Source organism: Monodelphis domestica, chromosome 1 (genome assembly GCF_027887165.1).
Source record: "Monodelphis domestica isolate mMonDom1 chromosome 1, mMonDom1.pri, whole genome shotgun sequence".
In the NCBI taxonomy this organism is placed as follows: Eukaryota; Metazoa; Chordata; class Mammalia; order Didelphimorphia; family Didelphidae; genus Monodelphis; species Monodelphis domestica.
In genome coordinates this window covers 599,727,276-599,749,603 of record NC_077227.1, presented here as the reverse complement: position 1 = coordinate 599,749,603, position 22,328 = coordinate 599,727,276, and the positions used below count along the sequence as shown (strand labels likewise).

The following is a 22,328-nucleotide window of genomic DNA, read 5'->3' as shown; positions in this document are numbered from 1 at the left end:
CTGGGTTAACCCCTTGGAATCCTCTCTGGCCACTAAGATTGGCTCTTGTTTGGATTTGGGGCTGTGGGAACCCTTTTTTCTATGCCCAAGGGGGCATAAGGCTCACAAGGAAACTTTCTGGTTAGAGAAGAACCCAGGTGTCCTGAGTTCCATAAAACCCAGAGCCAAAACATACTAGATCTGGAGTCTCTACTCAGAGGATCTGGGTTTGAATCTAGACTGCTTTTTTTCTTCTTTTTTTACTCATTCTTGTAAGCTTCCCTCCTCTGGGTTCCAGTTTCCTGATCTATCTGAAAAGACAATCAATTGGACTAGAGCAGGAGTTCTTAACCTGCAGTATAGACATAAGGGGGTATCAATGAACTTAGTAGGAGGGAAGAAAACCACATCTTTATTTCCCTAATCTCTAACTGAAATTTGGCATTTTTTCCAATATAAATATAGGCAAACACAGCATGGTATTATTAGCAATATCTGTGACTTTATCACTAAAAGAAATCATAGACATTTTCATATTACATTACAGTTGTTGCAGATACAGAAATATTTATGTTTGTGACTACTACAAAATTACTGTAGCTATTATACCTACTGCTAGTTACGTTACTGTATCACAAATGTAATTTTAAAAAGATTTTCATAACTATTTCAATATAATTGGTTTATTTTTTAAGTCTATTTTTTATTTTATGCATTTAAAATATCTTGTTAAAGGACATTTATTGTTTAGTTGTGTCTGACTCTTCATGACCCCATTTAGAGTTTTCTTGGCAAAGATACTAGAGTGACTTGCCATTTCCCTCAACAGCTCTTTTTACAGATGAGGAAACCGAGACAAACAGGATTAAGTGATTTGCCCAGGGTCATACAGCTAGTAAATGTCTGGGGTCAGATTTGAACTCAGGAAGATAAGTCTTCCTCATTCAAGCTACAGTGCCACCTAGCTATCCTGTTAAAGGGCATAATAGTCTGCTCTAAACTGTGCAAGAGGTATATGACACAAATAAGGTCAAGGATCCCTGGATTAAAGGAACCCTAATGTTCCTTTCCCCTCTAAATCCTAAAACCCTGTCCCAGTGAGTCATTTCCCTCAACCACTGTATCCTTCCTATTCCAGGCTCTGTATTGATTCTCTTAGCACAGAGGAACCTAGAGATTCCAGACTCTATTTCCTGCACTTTCCTAAGCAACCCAGAAGACATCATTACATACCTCACTATGTGCCTCAGTTTTTTTCATTGGGCATGAGACTAAAAGAGCAGCACAATGAAGTTCTTTGAAAATATTCTCTCCTCTCCTTGGAGCCCCAAAGAGATCCCATCAGGCCACCAGGGGGCAGGGAAACCTCACAAAAAAGGAGCCCTGATCCCAAAGCTATTTAAGTGCATCTGATTAGAAAGATGACAAAAAGCAGTGGCAAAGGGGCTTCTTCCACTCTAATGGATGATGACTTTAGAACTAGAAAGAACCCCATAAGTCTTTGAGTCTAGCCCCTTCACTGAAGAAACTGACAAAGGGAGCAGAAACAGAGTAAACCCAAATCTTTTTTAAAATAATGATTGAGTTTTCCCTAATCAGATGTAAAAAAAATTAACATTCTTTTTTTTTAAGTTTTTGAGTTCCCACTCCCTCCTCTCCCCTCCCTGAGATGGTAAGCAATCTGATACAGATTTTACGTGTGTCATCACGTAAAACACTTTTCTATATTAGTCATTTTGTGGAAGAGATCTCAGACAGGAAAAAAAAAAAGGCCAAAGGGTGGGAAGGGAAAAAGAAAATGAAACAAAGTTTGTTTTGATCTGCTTTCAGATTCCATCAGTTTTTTTTCTCTGAAGGCAGATAGCATTTTTCATCATGAGTTTCTGAGATTGTCTTGGATCAAACTAAGACATTCTCAGTTGTTCATCAAAAACTACTACTTGTCTTCTGGTTCTGCTCACTTCACTTTGCATCAGTTCAACCCAATTCTTCTGACTCCTAGTTCTTTTTTTTTTCTACCGTAGCATGCTATCTCCAAACTTTTCACCCTCCTTGCCTCTAGGAGCAGCTAGGTGGCAAAGCAGTTTGAGTGCTAAGCCTGGAGTCAGGGAGATCTGAGTTCTAATCCAGATTTGGATGCTTACGCTAGGCAAATCAATTCATTTCTGCCTGCCTCAGTTTCCTCAACTGTAAAATGGCACTTTGGGTTGTTGTAAGATCAAATGAGAACATCTGTAACTTGCTAAGCATAGTGCCTAACACATAGTAGGTACTTAATAAGTGCTTGTTCCCTCCTTCTTCCCTACCAAACCAGAAGCCAACTAAACAAGGAACCACTATTTCTGAAAGGCATTTCTACTATAGTGACAAAATCACCAGCCCAACTTCTATACTCCTTTCTAACTCTACTTAACTACTTTGTCATCTTCCATTCAATCTATCCTGCATCCCACTTCTTCCTAAAAAAGAGCCAGTGCCTGGAAATCAAAAGAGCAATTAATTGGTCAGAACACCTGGGTTCATCTCTAACCAGAAAGCTCAACCTCCAAGGTCCTTTTTCATTTCTAAAATTCTACCGCTCTAAGATTTAATATTTCTCAGTTCTCTCATCTATAAAATGGGAATAATAACCTCTTCAATACCTACTTTACAGAGTAGTTGTGAGAAAAATATTTCCATAATGGGCTATGAAAGGTAATCTATTATTATAATGAAAACATTACTTTTATCATTACCACTCCCATGCGCCCAATTCCTCTGCTTGGGTTTTTTTCTTTGTTTTATATATTTTTCTCCAATTACATGTGATAATTTTTAACATTCTTTAAGAAAAAAACCTTATCTTCCACCTTTGAATCAATACTATGTATTAGTTCTGAGGCAAAAGAATGGTAAGAGCTAGGCAATGGGAGTTAAGTGACTAGCCCAAGTCACCCAGCTGGTAAGTGTCTGAGGTAAGATTTGAATCCAGGACCTCCCCGTATCCACTGAGTTACCCAGTTGCCCCCTTAACATTCTTTTTTTTTAATTGCTAGTTCCACATTCTCTCTCTTCTTTCCTCTTCCTCCTTCTCTACCTTGATATAAATGATATATGTCTCTTCCTGGCTTTTGAGACCTCTCTATGGTCTGTCCCCATCTTACCTATCCAGTTTGTTGGGTCATAATGTCCCTTCCACAGAGGCTTACAGCCAGCCCTTAATTATATTCTGCCTTTTGTTTTCCACTGTTTTTGTTTCCATATGTCCCACCTCTTACTCTTCTGCTGAGTACTTCTGTATCACCCACAGGGTGATGACCCAAATTTTCTAGAACTTTTAAGTTTACAAAACACTTTTCTCATAACATCACTTTGAAGTGGTGCAAAATTATCATGCCCATTTTTCATTTCATTTTAATTATGTTTTCTCTTTTATTGTCATGCAAAATATACTTCCTATTGGTCAAGCCCATTTTTCAAATGAGAAAACTGAGGTTCAGGGACATCAACTGAATTCATCCAAGATAATATAATTAGTATCAGAGCCAACATTCAAACCCAGGGCCCTGTTGGTACCAAAGTCCTTGTTTCCTCCACTGTACCATATTGGTTCTCCTTAGCTCAACCCTGAGAACAGTGAGCTTCAATAAATACTTAGAACAGGGGTCAGGTAGGTAGCCCAGTGGATAGAGAGTCAAGGCTAGAGACAGGAGGTCCCGAGTTCAAATCTGAACCCTGGGCAAGTCATTTAACCCCTTTGCCTAGCTCTTAACACTCACCTACCTTGCAATCAATGCACAATATTGATTCTAAGAGGAAGGTAAGGGTCTTTTTTTAGTACTTAGACCAACAGATGATTAAGTCTAAAAGACCATCTTGTCCATATACTTCATTTTACAGATGAGGAAACTGAGTATAAAGTGAAGAAATTAGAGTCAGCTCTTTTGATTAATGATGGAATCAGACCAAGTTTAAAAGAAAGGCTTAACTTCAAAAGAGTGATGGAGTGGATAGAGTGCCAGTCTTGGAGTCAGAAAGACTCATCTTCCTGGGTTCAAATCTTGCCTCAGTCACTCACTAGTTGTGTGGCCCTGAGCAAATCACTTAACCCTGCTTGCCTCGGTTTCCTTATCTATAAAGTGAACTGGAGAAGGAAATGACAAACCATTCCAGAATCTCTGATGAGAAAACCCCAAATGAAGTCACCAAGAGTGGGGTACAACTGAAACGACTCAACAGAAAAGCCTCAGAAAGAAAGCAGAGCAACCACTAACCCTTCAGGCCTGGTTGGTGGTTGAGCTGAGGGGGGACAATATGGCTAAGTGAGTCATTTCTGAATTTCAAGGGAACCCTTCAGAGCCAGGCTGGCTGCCAAAGCCTCTACCCTGACCTAGAACATTTGGAGGGAGCTAGGATCATAAAATCATAGGAAATACCCATTTAAAGTTGAGTGAGACCTTAGAGGTCTTCCCATCAAACCCTTTTATTTTACAAATTGGGGAAACGAGGGCCCAGGAAGATCTCACTGTACATCCTAGCATCTCAGAATCAAGCCCCTTTAGTCTAATTCATATCTGAATAAGAATACTTTCAACTACATACCAAAGAAGTAATCCTTCAGTCTTTGCCTGGAGATCTCTGAGTGATGGGACAACCACTACCTGCTTGGTCAGACCATTCCATAGATACTGCTGGTGGTTCCAAAGTGATTTTCCTTAAATAAAGGCTAAATCTGCCTCCCTACAGCTTCTACACTTGGTCTGTCATTCTGCTCTCATTGGCCATTCAGGACAAGTCTGATCCCTCTTCTGCTACCTCAAGAGAGCCCTTCAAATATGGTCTTCATGTCTCAACTAAAGCATATCTTTTCCATTTCCTTCAGATAAGCCACTTCTGACCTGATCTCAAGGCCCTTTCCCATGCCGGTCTCTCTCCTTTGGATAGAGTCAGATTATCAATGTCCTTCTTAATTGTAGTCTTTAGAACTGGACCTAACATTCCAGAGTGAAATGGGGAGATCGCCTCCCAAATTCTGGAGAGAAAAAAATGCATTGGTTCTTTTGGGGTACAAGAGAATAGTGTAGATTAATGTTGAATGGCAGTTAGGTGTTGCAGTGGATAGAGTGATGGACCTGGAGTCAGTAAGACTCATCTTCATGAGTTTAAATCCAGCCTCAGACACTAGCTGTGACTCTGGGCAAGTGACTAAATCCTGTGTGCCTCAGTTTCCTCATCTGCAAAATGAGTTTTCAAGGGGCAGCTGGGTAGTTCAATGGATTGAGAGCCAGACCTAGAGACAGGAGGTCCTAGGTTCAAATCTAGCCTCAGACACTACCTAGCTGTGTGACCCTGGGCAAGTCACTTAACCCCCATTGCCTAGCCCTTACCACTCTTCTGCCTCTTCTGCCTAAGGCAGAAGGTAAGTGTTTAAAAAATAAAATAAAATAACATGAGCTGGAGGAGGAAATGGCAAGCTACTCTAGCCTCTCTGCCAAGAAAACCCTAAAAGGTGTCACAAATAATTTGACATCACTGAAAAATGATGGAACAACAGAAAAATTGCTACCTGGACATGTCTCTCCCATTTTGTACTTGGGACATTGATATCTGGAAACCAAATGTGTGTCTCAACATTTATTCCTATTAAATTTCATCTTTTCAGACTGAAACCAATGCCTTCACTTGTCCAAAGTTATTTGGATCCTATCGTCCCAAACAGTTTTGCCTCCTAGCTTTTTGTCCATGCAGATTTGAAAAGCAGGCCATGCATGCCCTCATCCAAGTCACCAATGAAAATATTAAACAGCACAGAGCTAAGCACAAGCCCTTGGGGCACTCAGCTAGAGACCTCCTTCCAAGCTGACCTCAAACTATTCGTGACCATTCCTGGTCACTGGGCAATCCAGCTTATGCACAAGAACGTGAAAGGCTTTGTCAAGCTCTCTATCATTCCCCTGACCTTTTTGTAATTGTTCAAGTTGTTTCAGTTGTCTTCAGCTCTTCATGACCCCATTTGGAGTTTTCTTGGCAAAGAACTGGAGTGGTTTGTCATTTACTTCTCCCACTCATTTTATAGATGGGAAAACTGAGTCAAAGAAGGTTAAGTGACTCGCCCAAGGTCACCTTGCTAATAAGTGTCTGAGAACAGATTTGCCCTCAGGTCTTTCTGACTCTAGCCCTGGCACTTTATCTGCTGTACCACCTAGCTGCCCCTGCCCCTCCAATCCAGTAATCCTATCCAAGAAATAAATGCAAATATGAGCTATTGGCATAAGTATATAAGCATATCTAGTCTTATGATACCTCTCCTGTTCTCAGTGGTCTTTCAGGGATCCCTCTCCATCATAACTGCCAGTTTTCTTTAGGACTTTGGGAGATCACTCAAATGGGCCAGGTGAGTGGGACTTGTGAAGGACACTGGAGTCCTTACTTTCCCTTACTTATCTTGGATTTCTAGTTGTCATTCTCACCCAATCCTTTCCAAGACAGAATAGTTCTACCTTCTATCATAAGTTCTATCTTCTCTCCTTATCCTCTTCCCACTCACCCCAAGCTACAATCAGCAGAGGACCCCTCCAGCCTTGCTAACAGAAAACTGGCATGGGGAAGTGGGGAGGGAAGGTGAGAGGCAGGAGGAAAGTGTGATTCCTCCCTCCAGCAGTTTAAGCCTAGCTTCTAGGAGCCATAAGTGGTAGAGGACCACCATAGAGAGGAAGCATGATTACTTCACTCTACATGAGCATCCAGGGTCTGCTTCCCCCCTACCCCCCACCATACTAGTACAAATTCATCCAACCAAGAGAGCTTTCCCAAGTGCCATATGGCCTGGGCCCTCAGGTAATGAAGGATACCTGGGATTATGGTGAAAGCTTTAACAACTCTGATCAATGCAACAATTATACTGTCTATCTCCTGACAGAAAGGTGATGGACTCAGAGTACTAAAGAAGATAACATATTTTTCTTTATATATATTATTTTATGTTTATTTATATTTATATTTTAAAACATTAAATTAAAATTAATTCTAGTTAATATTATTAAATAATTAAACATAAATCAAATAATTATTAAAATATATTAAATACATTTATATATTATGTTGTATATAAAATAATAATATATTTACACATTAAATGAATAATATATTTGTGTATAAAATAAATAATGAATAATATTATTTACCTATAAAGTAAATATATGTAATTTATATATTAAATAGATAAATAATATATTCTATATCAAGTACATAAAATATATTATTTGTATATAAAATAAATAACAATATTTGTGTATTTTAAATATTTTTTTAAGTAACAATTCTAAGACAGTAGGACAAGGGCTAGGAAAATGGGGTTGCCAGTATCACATGACTAGGAAGTATCTGAGGTCAACTTTGAACCCAGATCTTTCTGACTCTGGGTCCGATACTCTATTTACTGTGCCCCATAGCTGCTGAAGACATATACTTTTTTAGACATGGCTAATGCAGGAAGAATAAGGAGAATAAGCATTTATTAAATTCTGACAGTTGTGGGAGAGCTTGATATTATCTGCTGGAGGAAGGGGGCACCTTCTTAAAGAATTACCAGGCTCCAAGGAATCTTTAAAAAAAATAGAGGAATTTATTGAGTGAATGACTGGGAGGCAGGTAGAGGTGAAGTCTGTCTCCCTGAAGAGGAGGGGTCCAGGATTTTTATACCTTAAGAGAACAGAGATTATGACTGGAAATGAAAGATGGGGAGGGGAGGAGAACAACCAAGAGGAATTCGGTGACATTCCCTTGTGAGGTGTCTTGGTGTCTGGGGTAGAAGCACAGGTATGCATTGTTTAGGACATGTTAAGCCTTGATCATAAAGAAGGGTGAGTCACATGTGTCAGGGAATCTCGTGATATTTGAGATGCAAACAGAAGCTACATATCTGTGCTTATCAGAAGGCATGGGGAAATGCACCTAATGTGGAAAGGGAAAGAGGCTCCTTTGATCATGCAGTTTGTCTCTTTAGTTGCATCAGGGCCGACTTTCTTTAGCCAGCACTCCAGGAGACTCAGGATTGGGAGATTTCCTCATGTACTCTTCAATCTGGAATTCCTCTAGGGACTTGAGGTGTCCAGGGGACCCTGTACCCCCATACCACTACTATGTGCCAAGGACTATCTTAAGCATTTTATAGCTATTATCAGGAATTTGTTTTGCTTAACCATACATATTTGTCAGAAGGGTTCTATTTCTATTTTCAATGTGAAGGGAAAAGGTAGGAGGGAGAGAAAATAGATTTTGTTAATAAAAATAATAAAATCTAATTTTAAAAATTATTTTTAAAAAATGATACTCCATAAAAGGATGCCTGGGTTTAGAAGTTGTAGTAGTACTTGTCATTCTCAGAGTATTCAGAGGTTTGTTGGTTTGTTTTGTCTCCTCTTCCCCTCTCCCCAATTGAATTTGTTCCAAGTGCCAGAATTCCCAGTTATGGCTCTGCACCCTGAGAAAAGTCTCCTTTCCTTTCTAGGATTTGCCTCTGTTTGCCAGTATTGCTTTGGGAGTGCAGGGAAGTCTACAAGACTTGTTTCTCTTAAAAACAACAACAACAACAACAACAAAAGACTTGTTTCTCATGTTTAGTATTCCAAGCTGGAATTCCTCAGTCTATCCTAACTTTTAATATTCTTAACAATATTCGTATAGGATTTCAAGATGCTTTCCTATTCATCCTCTAGTCCCTGACCTTGCCTCCATCTTCTCCATATGCGCCTTTTAAAAATCAAAGTTGGTAGCTAACTTTCCAGTTCATCCATATCATTCTCTTGAGATAATCTCCCTTTTCCCTTCTTGGCTAAGGTCAGCCAATTAGTGAGTGAAAAAGCCAAGACTGGAAACCAGGTCACCTGCAGAAGAGAGAAGAAAGCAGTGTGCCACTTCAAGGGCATCAGGGGAAGGAGGAACCAAGGTCAGACAAGAGGGGGTGTCCAGAGAGCCTGAGGGTACCAGCTGAGACATCTTGGGTTAGATCTGGAGAATCCCCAGAGGCTAGCAGTCTGGGAGGGGGTATGGGGGTGGAGATATTTAGAGCTAAAGGGTGAGGAAGTGGATTTGAGGCTTCCTGCCTTGGGTTGGGGAGGATGGAGTTGGCATCAGCACCAAGTGTGAAAGGTCCCAGCTGAGTGGGAAGTGAGTGATGACTAAATGCTGCAGACATCTGCCCCATTCATCAGAGCCAGTGAAAGTCCTTGTCTGGTTGCTCAGGAGCCAATGTGATGGCTTTCAGGATTCCACTCACCTACAGTGCCTGGTGCCAGGGAGGTAAGGAAGACATCAGGCTTCAAGGAATCCAGAACAAAGAGGGGATTGAGAAAAGATAGTAGCAGCATGGAAAGAATTTGGAACACAATATTTTTTAATGAATGTTCAAAGGTTTTATGTATTTCGAAAATATTTAATGACAAATTTTAAATTTAAAAAATCATAGAATCATGATATCAAATTTTAGACCTGGGAGTGATCTTAGATGTCATTTGGACTCAATTTTACAGCTAATGAACTGAGGCTCAGAGAGTGTATAAGCAAGTTAGTTCACACAAGTAGCCAGGATTTTAATTGGGTTCCTCTTTTTTTTTCTTAAAACTCTTAACTTCCATCTTGGTCTCAATCCTGCTTATTGGTTCCAAAACAGAAGAATGGTAAGGGCCAATTGGGGGGGGGGGGGGTTAAGTGACTTGCCCAGGATCACACAGCTGGGAAGTGTCTGAGGACAGATTTGAACCCAGGACCTCCGTCTCTAGACCTGGCTCTCAATCTTCAGTCACCTAGCTGCCCCCTGAACTGAATCCCTCTTAACCTAAATCCTGTCTTCTTTCCACCACAGTGTAATGTCTCAACCTAATCAACAGGATCCAAGCCCAATATATTAAAATGTGAATAGCATCCTAGGACCATCTAACCCTAACCTGATTTCTTTGTGTTTTCTGGTTTCATTTACAACAAGAATGTCAATCTTGTTAGTTCATTTGCCCCTCTCACATAAATCCTTATTGGCCATTGGCCAAGCATCTCACATTTGCACACCACCAGTTAAGTTAATGTTCGTAGCTATGGGATTCTTAACCCCTACTGAACTTCCTGTCACCCTGCCATGGTTACTGTAGAAAGTCTCACAGGAATCTGGACCATTTTGCAATTTTCTTCATTTTCTAAGTTATTTAAAAATTCATTACCTTATGGCCAAGCTTCTGCCATTGCTCTCTGGTCCACAGGCAGCAGACATAATCTTTTGCTGGCACCATATTCGAAGTCTTCCTACAAGAACTAATACTGCTCTGACACAGCCTTCAAGGAAGAATTCAGTTATCTTCCTGCCATGAGGCTTCAGGGTCATGTTTTTGTGAAGAAAGACGTGAGATTAGAGTAGAAAAATAACTCCAGGAAAAAAGTGTGTTTTGTCTAGAGCACACAAATTCATTTTTAAGTAAAAATGAGGCATGTCTTTTGTGCTGCCAAGCAAAACTTTTTAAATAGATATCTTGGGACAGCAAGGTGTCCCAGTGGATAGAGAGCCAGGTCTGGAGTCAGGAGGACCTGGATTCAAATTTGGACTCGGACATTTAGCCATGCAGCCTTAGGCTAGTCATTAAACCTCATTCACCTAGCCCTTGCCCTTCTGTCTTAAGGGTTGTTACTGGGACAGAAAGTAGGGTTTGTTTGTTTTTTAAATAGCTATCTTTGGCATCTCTGGTTATACTTCCCCTTTTTGTTGTTATGGAGTGGCATATTGACTACTGGGAGTCCAGTCCTCAGAGCATACAGGGGTGAACTGCCTACCCTCACGGGAACCTTAGTGAACTTGATTCTAGAAGTATGTGGTAATAGGCAATATAGGGGCCCTGTCTCCCACCCCTTACCCCAATTCAGAGCATATGCCATTATACTCTGCGGCTATTTCCTACCTGCTTACTTTGTGATGAAGAAAAGTCTTTTTGTTGACCACTGATCTAGAACAAAGAAGGAACACGAGACTCCCACAGACAAACTTGACTTCATGAAGAAATGCAGTAAGCCTCTGGTTGAAGAGAAAGGCTTTGAGTCGTTGGGCTCCTGGGCCAGAACATACATTCCTCAGGTTATTCGCCATTAATCAATCAATGGGCAAGTACCCACTGCTAGCCAGGAACTGGGCTGGGCACTGGCCATACAAGTACAAAGAACAAAACAACCCCAGACCAAAAGGAACTTACTTAAGCATTTAATGAGAAAGAAAACTAGGAGATGGTAAAAATGAATGTAGAATTCATATAAATCTATGCCAAGTAGTTAAATACAATGTAGGTTGGGAGGTAGAGTGCCCACAGTTGGGGAGGGGAAATCGGGAAAGTCTTCATACAGAATCAAAGGTTTAAGCTGGGTCTTAAAGGAAGAGAGGGATGGAGGGAGATACCAAGATAAACAATATCATAGGATTTAGAACTAGAAATAACCTCCTACACTTTGAACCTAAGGAGAATGGAACTCCCAAAAGGTTATATAGCTTGGCTAAAGTAGCAGTAATGTTAAAACCCACTAAAGGAGTACAGTTAGGTGGTTCAGTAGAGAGAGAGCCAGGCTTGGAGACTCAGGCTTGAACTCAGGAGGTCCTGAGTTCAAATTTGAACACAGACACTTCTTTGTGACTCTGAGCAAGTCATTTAACCCCAATTGCCTAACCTTTACCATTCTTCTACCTTGGAACTAATATTTGGTATCAATTCTAAGACAGAAGGTAAAGGTTTTTTAATTATTTAAAAATAAAAATTTTAAAACAAACAAGCAAGCAAAACCTTCGAAGGACAGCAAGATGATAAAGAGCCCTGGACCTCAAGTCAGAAAGGCACATCTTCCCACGTTCAGATCTAGTCTCAGACACTTATTAGCTACATGACCCTGGGCAAGTCACTTCATCCTATTTGCTTCAGTTTGTTCATTTAGACAAATGAGTTAGAGAAGGAAAAGCAAACTGCTTCAGTTTCACCAAGAAAACCCCAACTGGAGTCACAAAGAGTCAGACACAACCGAAAACAACTGAACAACAAATTAAAACTCAGTTCCTCTGACTCCAGGACCCAATAGTTCTTTCCCTTTGTTATACCACACTACGCCTCTTCCTTAAGGCACTGAGGTGCCCTAGAAATGTTTATTGATTAATCCTACTAAACCCTGCAGTTTCCTCTGGCCCAGGAAGAAAATGGAAGGAACTATGTAGGTATGTGATTGTGAGATGGGATGGGCACAAGAGCTATCACCTAAGGACCACTCCTCCACTCATCTACCAGCAGAAGGAAAGCAGGAAGTTGATGAGGGTATGGAATGGGAAGAGGTTAAGAAACCCAACTCTTGAGTCTCCCACCTTCTCTGAATCCCTATATTCTTTGCCACATAATTTAGTTCTTAATTAATATGATTAGTGCCCTATGTTGTTTCACAGATAGAAATACCAGATGCAGCAATACTAGTGGAAAACATTAGTAATATTGCTTAGCTACAGAAGAACTTTCTGAGGGAGGAACTCCTAAAGAAGAATAATTTATATTTATAGAGTATGGGGCTTCCCCTACCTCCAGCCCCAAAATCAATGACCTTACTTAGTGGGAATTTATTATTCTCATTTTACAGATTAGGAAAATGAGGCTCAGGAAAATTAAGTAATTTGCTCATGGTCACACAGTTACTGATGCTAAACACGCTTCTAGCTTTATGATGCCAATCTGCTCTTCTGCATTCATCTATACTCCTTCAGACCAAGAGATAGAGGTTCAGTCTTATTCACCCATAACTCCACTGCCCCCAATAGCTCAAGGACCTCCATCCTCTTTCTCCTAGCCTCAGGTTTAAGATAGAGATTAGAGGCCACTGAGGCTCCAATAATCCATTCCCTGGAGAAAGGAATTAAATGCCGACCATGTGCTAGGTGTTATGCTAAACACTTAACAAATTTTTTACAGACATGGAAACTGAGGCAAACAAAGTAAATGATTTGCCCAAGGTCTGAGGCATAATTTGAACTCGGATCTTCCTGAATCCAAGCCCAGCACTACATCCTCTGCATCACCTAGATGCTTTTATAAATGAAGAAATAGAGAAAATGAAGTTACAGAATGAAGGCATATCCTCCCACTCACAATTCCTATCATTACTCAAAGTAATGAGTGTTGGGTTTTTTTTTTCATTCTTGCCTTCTGTCTTAGGATCAATATTGCATATTGGTTCCAAGGTAGAAGGGTGGTAAGGGCTAGGCAATGGGGGTTAAATGATTTGTTTGGGGTCACACAGCTAGAAAGTGTCTGATATTTGGATTTGAACCCAAGACCTGGTGTTTTCTTTAGTATGGTTTTTGTATACATCTTAGAATCAACACTAAGCATCAGTTTCAAGGCAGAAGAGCAGTAAAAGTTGAGTATCAGTAAGGTTGAGCATTTCCTTATTAAAAATTTATCTATTGTTTAAAAAAAAAAGTGACTGGGATTAAGTGACTTGCCCAGGGTCTCACAGCTAGAAAGTATCTGAGGTCAAATTTGAACCCAGGACCTCCCTGCCTCCAGGCCTGGCTCTATCCACTGAGCCACCTTGCAGCTCCCTTTGATACAGTTTTGATGGGAAAAAAAGAAATAAAAGTGCTAGACTTTTAATCTAGAGGCTGGGTTTTAGTCCTAGCTCTCCCACTGTGTGACCTGGCAAGTCACTTAACCTGTCTGAGTTTTGAGGGATAAATCAGAGCTACAAATTCCTACCTAATGGGGCTGCTGGAGAATGGACTGTGCTGTAAATATATTGTTTTTCTCTTGGCAATGCTCCCCCAGGAAGCTGAGCAGTTAGGTTCGCAGCCCTAATTCTCTTCATCCTTCTCACATAAGCTTCTGACTCAGAACTGAAGTAGGGAACAGAGGTACCTGATAGGGCCTGGGAGAGGAAGGAGTCCAGTGTGATGGGGCTACTCTTGCTCAAGGTGTGGAAGAGGACCCAAGAGGATTTTCAGCCTTGGGGAATGGGAAAGTGAGGTTAGGCATTTTCCCAAAATCAGAGTTCCCAGGACTCCTGCCTGGAGCAAGGCTGTTCCTGTCTGGCCCAGGGCAGCAGCTAGTCTCCTAGTCTGAGTTGTTTCTGTATCCATCTGGGCCCACTTATCTCTCCTAGCAACACTTCCAACACCCCCACCAGAGGCAGAAAAGGGGAAAGTAACCCCTCCAGGAGACCAAGAGCTCCACTTCCCCTAATAGCTCAGGGAACCTTCTTCTCCTGCCACCTCTTTCTCTAGCCCTAGATTTGCCATGGGGATTGGAGGCTTCAAAGGCTCTCATAACCTACCCCACCACCACCACCACCACCACCACCACCCCTCCCCGCAAGAAAGGAAGAGGAGATGGCAACAAGAATTAATGAATTGCCTTCTATGTGCCAGGTATTATCCTACATGATAGCTGCTATTGGAAAGAAAGGAGTAGCTAGTGTGCCCCTCTCTCTGATTAAATGATCCAGCCTCTTCATTAAAAAAAAAAAATCAAGCCATTTAGGGATTTAGCCAGGGTCTGGAAATAAAGTCTCTGGGAGATATGCCTCTGTACCCCACACCCAGATATTTCTCCTTCCCTCCAGGGGAGGATGAGAAGAGAAAGAGAGGTCTGATTTAGAAACAGCTTATGCATCGCTTCATGCCCTTATATAGACAGGAAACATAGGGTTGTTTTGTGTTTGTTTTTTTCTTAAAAAAAAAAACCAAAACAATGTTTTATTAAAACATCCACAATGTTCTGTATAAATATAAAGTGCTAATTTTCCAAGCCCGCCCACAAGGCTTGTGGGCTTGGGGGGAAGTGGGGGAGGTGGCAGAGGGGGGAGTTGTAAATGTCAGTTAAACATAAATAGTTTTCCTGTACAACACACACATACAGAGGCTATATTGCTTTCCCACGTAAGGAAAATGCTGGTGATAGAGCACATTCGTCCACTGAGTCATCCAACACTCCCAGAATTCTCTATAATCATCATGAGTTGGGCTCATTCTCAAGGCCCTCTGATCCTGGGTAGGCCCTTCCCCCTACCCCAAACTTCAGGGCATCCTGGTTTTCACAGCATAGGGTTCAGAAGAAGGTGCCCCAGTGGCTTGGGTTTGGAGGATATCCAGGGTGAAAAATGGTAGTGAGTCTCATGGTGAAGGGGCTAATGGGGATGAGGGAGTACAGAATTTTGGCAGTTGACCCCAAAACCAGGGTCAGGGGCCAGGAAGGCAGGAAGAAATGGATGTGTGTGGGGCCCAATTAATTTCTGCCTGTTGAGGAGTGGGAGATGGGGAATGGAGAAGATCTAGCATTCATCCCCATTCCTTGATTAGAAGGTAGAATTTGACTTCACACCCAGAGCAGAAGAGCACCAAATCAGGACACACAGCATGCTGTCTTTCTTCATGTTCTTTTCCTTCCCACTAGTACCATTCACAGCTCGGGAAGGCAACTTTCCAGAGAAAGAGTGCCCAGAAGAGGGGAGGGAGTAGCCCCCCAAAGAGAGAATCAGTTCTCTCAGCTTGCCTGGCTCTCCACCTTTCAAGTGAGACTTTCCCCAATGAACTAGAAAGTCCTTACTGGCAGGAGTCAAAGCAAGAGTCCTTTCTCAGAAAGCAACAAGACTGATCCCACATTTGGACTGGTAGTCTAGAGGGCTACAGGGGTTAGGAGAAGCAGGAATGCAACCTCCCCTCCTAGTGGCAGAGCACTTGGGTTTCGAATTGCAGAAGCTGTCCCATGAAACCAAAATTTGGGGAGATGACCCCTCGACGCTGCTTGACAAAGTCAAAGGCCTCCTCCAATTTCACCCTGCGGCTTTGCATCAGGTATGCAAGGCAGATGGTAGCTGATCGTGAGATGCCAGCCTGGCAATGTACCAAGACTCTTCCCCCAGAATTCTTCACTGAGTCTGTAAGAAGAGAAAAGGGTAGTCAGAGAAGCTAGAAAGAAAAGGAAGTTGAACTTCTGCCCCTAGGCACTTTCCTTATTCTAGGGGTCCATTCCTCATCCTATCAAATCCACTGGCACCGGGTCTACTCCTACCACCTTTCCATAACCTGCCCCATGACCACTGAGAACAGTCCTGGGGAAGACCCTCCTCTGGATGAAGGTGTGGGTAGGAGGACAATAATTTCCCTCACTCCACCCTACAACCCAATCCTATATGATAACTCTCTAAACCCAGCTCCGATTCTTGATTCTCTGATTAAGATTCTCAATGAAGGATCTCCAAAGATGGAAAGCTTCTTACCAATGAAGCCAATGGCCTCCTGGAACCAGACACTAATTTCAACCATCTGGTTGTCCTCCACAGGGATGCTTTTGTATCGGAAAAGGCCTTCAAAGTGGTTTGGACAACTGGCAGAGACATTGAGCACAGCTGTGATGCCCAAAGCCTGAAGTCCCTTCAGGTCTGAAGAATGGTTGCAACTGCCCAGGTACAAGAAGGGCAAGATCTCCACAGGGCCACCCTGAGGAAAAGAGGAAGAACTGGTGAGATCCCTTGCTCAGCCTACTGTGACACCAACCCTTCTCTAGTACCTTATCTGGAGACATCACTAGAAAATAATTCCTGCCCTAATCTGTTGCCCCAAAGGTCTCAGAGAATTTAGAAGGAACAGAAACACATCCCCAGAGGGGGAAACTCAGCCTAAAGAGTTGTATGCGTCAGGTCTTACATAATAATGCTAGCCCTCACATAATAATATGAGTGTTGCATATGATAAAGTCTGAATGATCTAATCTATACCTATAATAAGCACATACACATACCCACATTCTCACACACACACACACACACACACACACACACACACACACACACACACAGAGGATCATAGGATTCAGAGCTGGAAAGTACCCTGGAGAACATCTAGTCCAACCTCTGCATTTCACTGACAAAGAAATGAAGGACCAAAGAAGTTAAGAGTCTTACCAGAGAGCATAGGGGTAACAAGTAGCAGAAATAGGACTAGAACCCATATCCTCTCTCACTCCAAATTCAGTGTTCTCCTACTAACTACACTATGTGGTGTTGCACTGATACATGACATGAAACATATAATATAATACATACAAACATCTATTAAATGTGTAAAAACTGTGATAAGAATTAGGAATACAAAGAAAAGTGAAGCTGCTCTTCAGTAACTTACATTCTGAAGGATATACAAAGGTAGATAGGTAAGCAAAAACAAAATAATACAGTTTCTAACTAACTAAGTGAAGGATGGAAATGAGAAGAGGCTTCAGGTAAGAGGTGGCCCCTGAGCAATACTTTAAATGCACATATACAAATACACATCGACATAAGCATCCTCACACCTATTTGGAAGGATTCTCCCAACCCCTGGGATACTAAGTGTCTCTAAAGTATCTGGCACTGTAGGAGCCCTAGACCAACCCAAAGCCTCCGTTGGGTGTCACTCACCTGGTCGTAGAAAGGAGTCCCAGTGCCTGGCCGGCTGCTCTCTGGTTCAGTCACAGGTGGAGGCAAAGACGGCGCAGGAGGTTCTGAACACAGATCTGGGAAACTGGCCTGAAAGCCTTCGAAGCCTCCTGCAAAGAGAATAGAAAGGAGCCATAAATGAGGGAGCTGAAACCAGAGGGCACGCTGGGACAGGGCACTGTTGGAATAATTCTTGTAAGAGAAGTGTGGAGCTCTAGGCTCGAGGCTGTGTGTCACCGACTCACAGGGCTTGGAGCTGGTAGGGACCTTAGTGATCATCTAGTCTAACCCTCTCTTTTTTTTTCAGATGAGGAAACTGAGGCCCTGCAAAGCGGAATTACTTGGCCATGTTCACGCAGAGAAGGTATTCTAGACCCAGGTCTCTGTACTCCAAATACACACTACTCTTTCTCCTACAATCCTCTGGTTAAGTAGTCAAATACAAGCAAGGATTCCCAGGGACAGTAAAACGATCAGGCTTACCTTGTAGGAAGCAGACAGCGGTGGGTCCAGCTCGAGTCTCCTGGAGCAAGGCAGTGAGCAGCATTCGGGGTAGACTGTCAGCCCGGAGCTCCGCCACAGAGCCACTAGCTTCGTCCAGCACCACGACTCGGGACAGCTCCCCTTGGCTCAGTCGGTCCAGCAAGGTCCGGTCGGGGATCAGCCAGTCCAGATGAACTCCTGTAGCCCCTCTAGACCTCCGGCGCAACAAGGCGTTCCAGTGCACTGGTCGGGCCTCCAGGACGTGGCTCTGACAGAAGGCCAGGAAGGGCCGGCAGTCCAGCAGCAGAGTCCTGTCCACCTCTCGAGGGTCCCCCAGCAACCCCCGGAGCTCCCTGCTTTCCATAGGCAGCACCTCTTCCATCACCATGTTCGTTCCTGGAAAGGGCAGAGGAAGGAGACCCTGTCTGGTGGGGGGAGTCACACCAAACACACAAGGAGTGAGCAGATAGAGAAACTCGGGATTCTCGGACCCCGATCACTCCCTCTTTTCTCCTGGCTCCTACCACTAAGGCTGCTGCCAAGCGTCTGATCTCTGAGCTCCTCGGAGGATTTAAATACCAGTCCGGCCCGCCCCCAAGTTCCCTTACAAGGGCAGTCTCCGGAGCAGAAGAGTTCTCTTTTAGGGCGGCTCTCTCACGTGTGGACTCTGAAGAGGCCGCCCCGCCCCCACAGGGCTAGGGGAAAGGCCAGGGAAGTGCAGCTAGTGATGTTAACTGGGGGAGGAGGCGGGAGGAGAAGGGGGAGGGAGATTCATCATCTTCTGGGAAGGGAATGAGTAGTACAAGCCCTCTAAAAGATTCCCCGGCCCAATCCCCAAGACAATTCAAGAAATCCTCGAATCCCTAAAAGGGACCTTAAAGAGATCATCATCCTGTCTGGCCCCCTTGTTTTACAGATACGAAAACTGAGGCTTGGAGAAGGGGAGGGGGTTTACCCAAGACCACCCACGGCAAAGAAATGTCAGTCAGAATTCCAGTCCACATCTTTTGACAAGTCCAGGCTCTTTCCTAAACCACAAATTATATACTCTCGAGTCCTAAAAAAAAAAACTAACTAAAAATGACGTTTCCAAGCCTTCTACTTAATTAAAATCGAATCCAGCAAGCATTTATTAAGCACCTACTATATGCGGGGTACTATTCCGGATGTTGGGGATACAAAGACCAAAAAAAAAAAACCCCAACTAAATAATCCCTACCCTCAAAGAGTTGTAATTGTTAAAAGGAACATCAGAAATTAATTCAACTCTTGTTTTTAAGGAGAGCAAACTGAAGACCAAAAAAGTAGAATTACTTTAAAAGTCACATTGCAGTTAACTTAGCTCTTCAGAGTTTAACTTCCCAAAGCTAAATATGATCTATTTCAGTTTTTGACATTCCCTATGGTTCTTAGGGATGCTTTAGCTTTCTTTCCCTCTCCCTACAGATGCTTCAGGCTGCTAAAAGTCCCTCTCCTGTTCCTGCAAGGTCTCTTTTCACTTCTATCTTGTGCCTTTTTCCTCTCCTCTAATCTAGCCTGGGTTTCTTTTTTTTATTCTGAGAAATTGGAATTATTTTTTTAAAAGAAAGTCTTATATTTGCACCTAATATTTTTAGCATATCATACTTTTGAATGAGTACTTTATATACTTTTGAAAACTCTTATCCCTAATCTGATTTAATCTTTATGTTGAACTTTTAACATTTCTCCTTTTCACAAATGAGGTTACTGAAATCTTACTTTGCTCAAGATCACACAGCAAATTAATAGGAAAACTGGAATTAGAATTTAGGCCTTTTATTCTAGAGCTCTTGTATATTGTAGTGACAAGAACATTGAGCATAGAATCTAAAGACCTGAATTCAAATCCCAGGTCTTTCATTTATTGAAAGTAAATAAGTCTTTTTGTCTCTTTGGGCCTCAGGTTCCTCACCAGTAGGACAATAAAGTTGGATTAAGGGATTCTAAGCCTTTTTGTATCGTGGACTCCCTTGGCATTGTGGTGAAATTTCTGGACCACTTTCTCAGAATTGTCTTTTTAAGTGTATTAAATCAAATATATAGGATTTCAAAGTCAGTCAACCAGTAGTCAATAGACTAGGATTTATTAAACTCCTACAGTGTGCCAGATACTGTGTTAAGTGATGATAATAGAAAGGCAAAAGCATGATTCCTGTCCTCAAGGGTCTCACAGTCTAATGAAGGAGATTTTATGATAATTGTGTACAAACAAAATCTATACAGGATAAATTGGGGCTTATCTCAGAGAAAAGACACTAAGATTGAGAATTGGAAAAAAAGCTTCTTGCAGAAGGTGGGACTTAGCTAAGACCTGATGGAAGATAAGTAAACCAATTATACTGAAAAATGATTCAATTTCTTTAAAGTTCATGGACCCCAGTTAAGAACCCCAAGATCTAGATGATTTCCAAAGTCTCTTCCAGCTCTTGTATTCTGTGATTCTATAATTCTGACATAGCAAAATGCCTCCCACAACACTGGGGAATGCACTATCAGAGGGGGTTTTCTTTGCCTCCTCCCTAACACTCAGAACATTTAGGGACAGGGGGTACCCCATGACGTGTTTCCAGTTGTAATACAAGCAATGAGCACCTTCTTCTTCCCTAGAAACAGACCCAGGGGAATCCCAGCCCTGGATAACTTGCACTTCCCCACAAGTCAATCCAAGATGAGGAACTCTGTTCACTCTGCCCAGGGCCTTTCTCCACCAGTCCTTTCATAAAAGATGTAGGAACTTCAGGACCCATGTGAAGGGAGAGATAGACATGAAGAGAAGCAAACAGAAGCTTCCACCTATTGATCCCAAACCCTAGACAATAGAAAAATCTACTGGGCAGCAAGGACAAGATTTGACCTACTGTAGTGATAAAGAAGCAATTCCTTCTCTTTCAACTTAGCCCCATTCCCCTGTGGTCCTTTGCTCTGACCAATGGAACCCCTTGGGCTGAGAACACAAGCTGGTCTTGGTACAGAATGGCTGGGAAGAGTGCTGAGATCTTGCCCCCATGTCAGTTATCCTGTCCTAAAGCTAAGCCAGCTATGAAGAGGAAATGCCACCACACACTCCTTCCATTTCTCAAAGATAAAGCAAGGATTCCAACTCCAGGCATGGAACTATATGTTTACCAGGTTATAAGGATGGACAGAGAGAGAGAAGCCAGTCAAGGTAAAGAGTATATTTTGAGACCAAGCTAAGTTCCAGTTGGCATCATCTGAAATGATGGAACACAAGGAGGAAGATGAGCTAGGTCATTAATTTGCCAACCCCTCCTCTCTGCTTCTAAGCTGAATATAAAATGTGAAGTCCAATCCACAAAGACCCTTCAGGACTATAGGGAGAGAGAATAATGGTGCTATAGCTATGAACAAAAATCATCGGTAGTGAGAGAATGGTTACCCCCACAGCACTCTGTAGAGGAAGCCTACAGTCACTTTTAGGGCTCATTTGGGAGGTTTGCTAATTAGAGCTCTGTGTCTCTTCCCAAGGACCCCATCCTCATTTCTTGGGACAACTATGGGATTTTTTAGAGCTTGATGCCTTGCCAGTCCCAAGGTTTGCATCATGCACATGTGTGCACATGTGCACACACACACACACACACACAGACACACACCAGTTTTCCTCAGTCCTCATCTGCATTTGCCCAGGCCCATCTAAGCACAGATGTGGATCAACCAGAGCATTCTCTCTAAAGATGGTAGGCACCTTTGGGTGGCCAAAGAAGCAGTCCTTAGTGGGCTGTAAAAGTAAAAAGTAAAAGAGAGTGTAAAAGTCCAATATGGTTATAATAGAGCTGATATCTGAATACAAGGACAAGCAGGAAGAAACCAAAGAAGCCATATCTTCCCAATTGGGCCAAGGATAACAAGAGGTTGGGGGCAACAGAAAGGCCAGGAGGCTGCCCTGTATGTCACACACATGCCCTAGTATGACACAGAAACTGTTTACACTCGTCCAACACCATCAACTGAGCTAGTTGAACAACAGAGACGGGGAGTCTGGGTTCCAGATCCCACCAGCCGATACTGCACTCTTTATCTCAGGGATCACTCTTGCAAAGGATTTAATGGCTAATTCAAACTGCAAATTACAGTGCATCCAAGGGGGTGGTTAGATGTTTGACTTCATGAAAGGTGAGGCAATGAGAGCAGTGAGCCTGTCACCTGCCAGGCTGTGGGGCACAGTATTCAAAGACTTCTAGAGTTCAGGGCTCTCAGATGCCAATCAGAAAAACACAGGAAAGATAAAGTCTCAAAGATCTAGCAAGACCCTCAAATGCCTTCTAGTCCAACCTCTACATTTTACAGATGAAGAAACTTTGACCCACAGAGGTTAGGTGACTTCCACAAGGAGACAGAGTAAGTCAAAGAAGGGATTTGAACTAAAGCCCTCTGAT

General features: G+C 42.4%; 2 protein-coding genes across 3 annotated transcripts in view; both read right to left on the bottom strand.

Annotated features, from left to right (window-relative positions):
• ASTL (astacin like metalloendopeptidase) overlaps positions 1–10,238 on the bottom strand; it is a 44,942-nt gene extending 34,704 nt beyond the window's left edge. The window contains exon 1 of the mRNA XM_056817767.1: positions 10,170–10,238. Within this exon, the coding sequence (XP_056673745.1) occupies positions 10,170–10,238 (69 nt within the window). The remainder of the gene's footprint in view (positions 1–10,169) is intronic.
• Positions 10,239–11,189: 951 nt separating this feature from the next.
• The window catches only part of DUSP2 (dual specificity phosphatase 2), a 53,927-nt gene continuing 42,788 nt past the window's right edge, over positions 11,190–22,328 (bottom strand). The window contains exons 1-4 of one of the 2 annotated variants that reach the window (XM_001382022.4): positions 17,911–18,570; positions 17,410–17,537; positions 16,231–16,450; positions 11,190–15,888 (exon numbers count right to left, since the gene is read on the bottom strand). In XM_001382022.4, coding sequence (XP_001382059.1) covers positions 15,674–15,888; positions 16,231–16,450; positions 17,410–17,537; positions 17,911–18,298 — 951 coding nt within the window. In that variant the 5' untranslated portion in view covers positions 18,299–18,570 and the 3' untranslated portion in view covers positions 11,190–15,673. Of the gene's footprint in view, positions 15,889–16,230; positions 16,451–17,409; positions 17,538–17,910; positions 18,571–22,328 lie in introns of those variants that run through there. The other variant, XM_056813741.1, reaches the window with a different exon arrangement.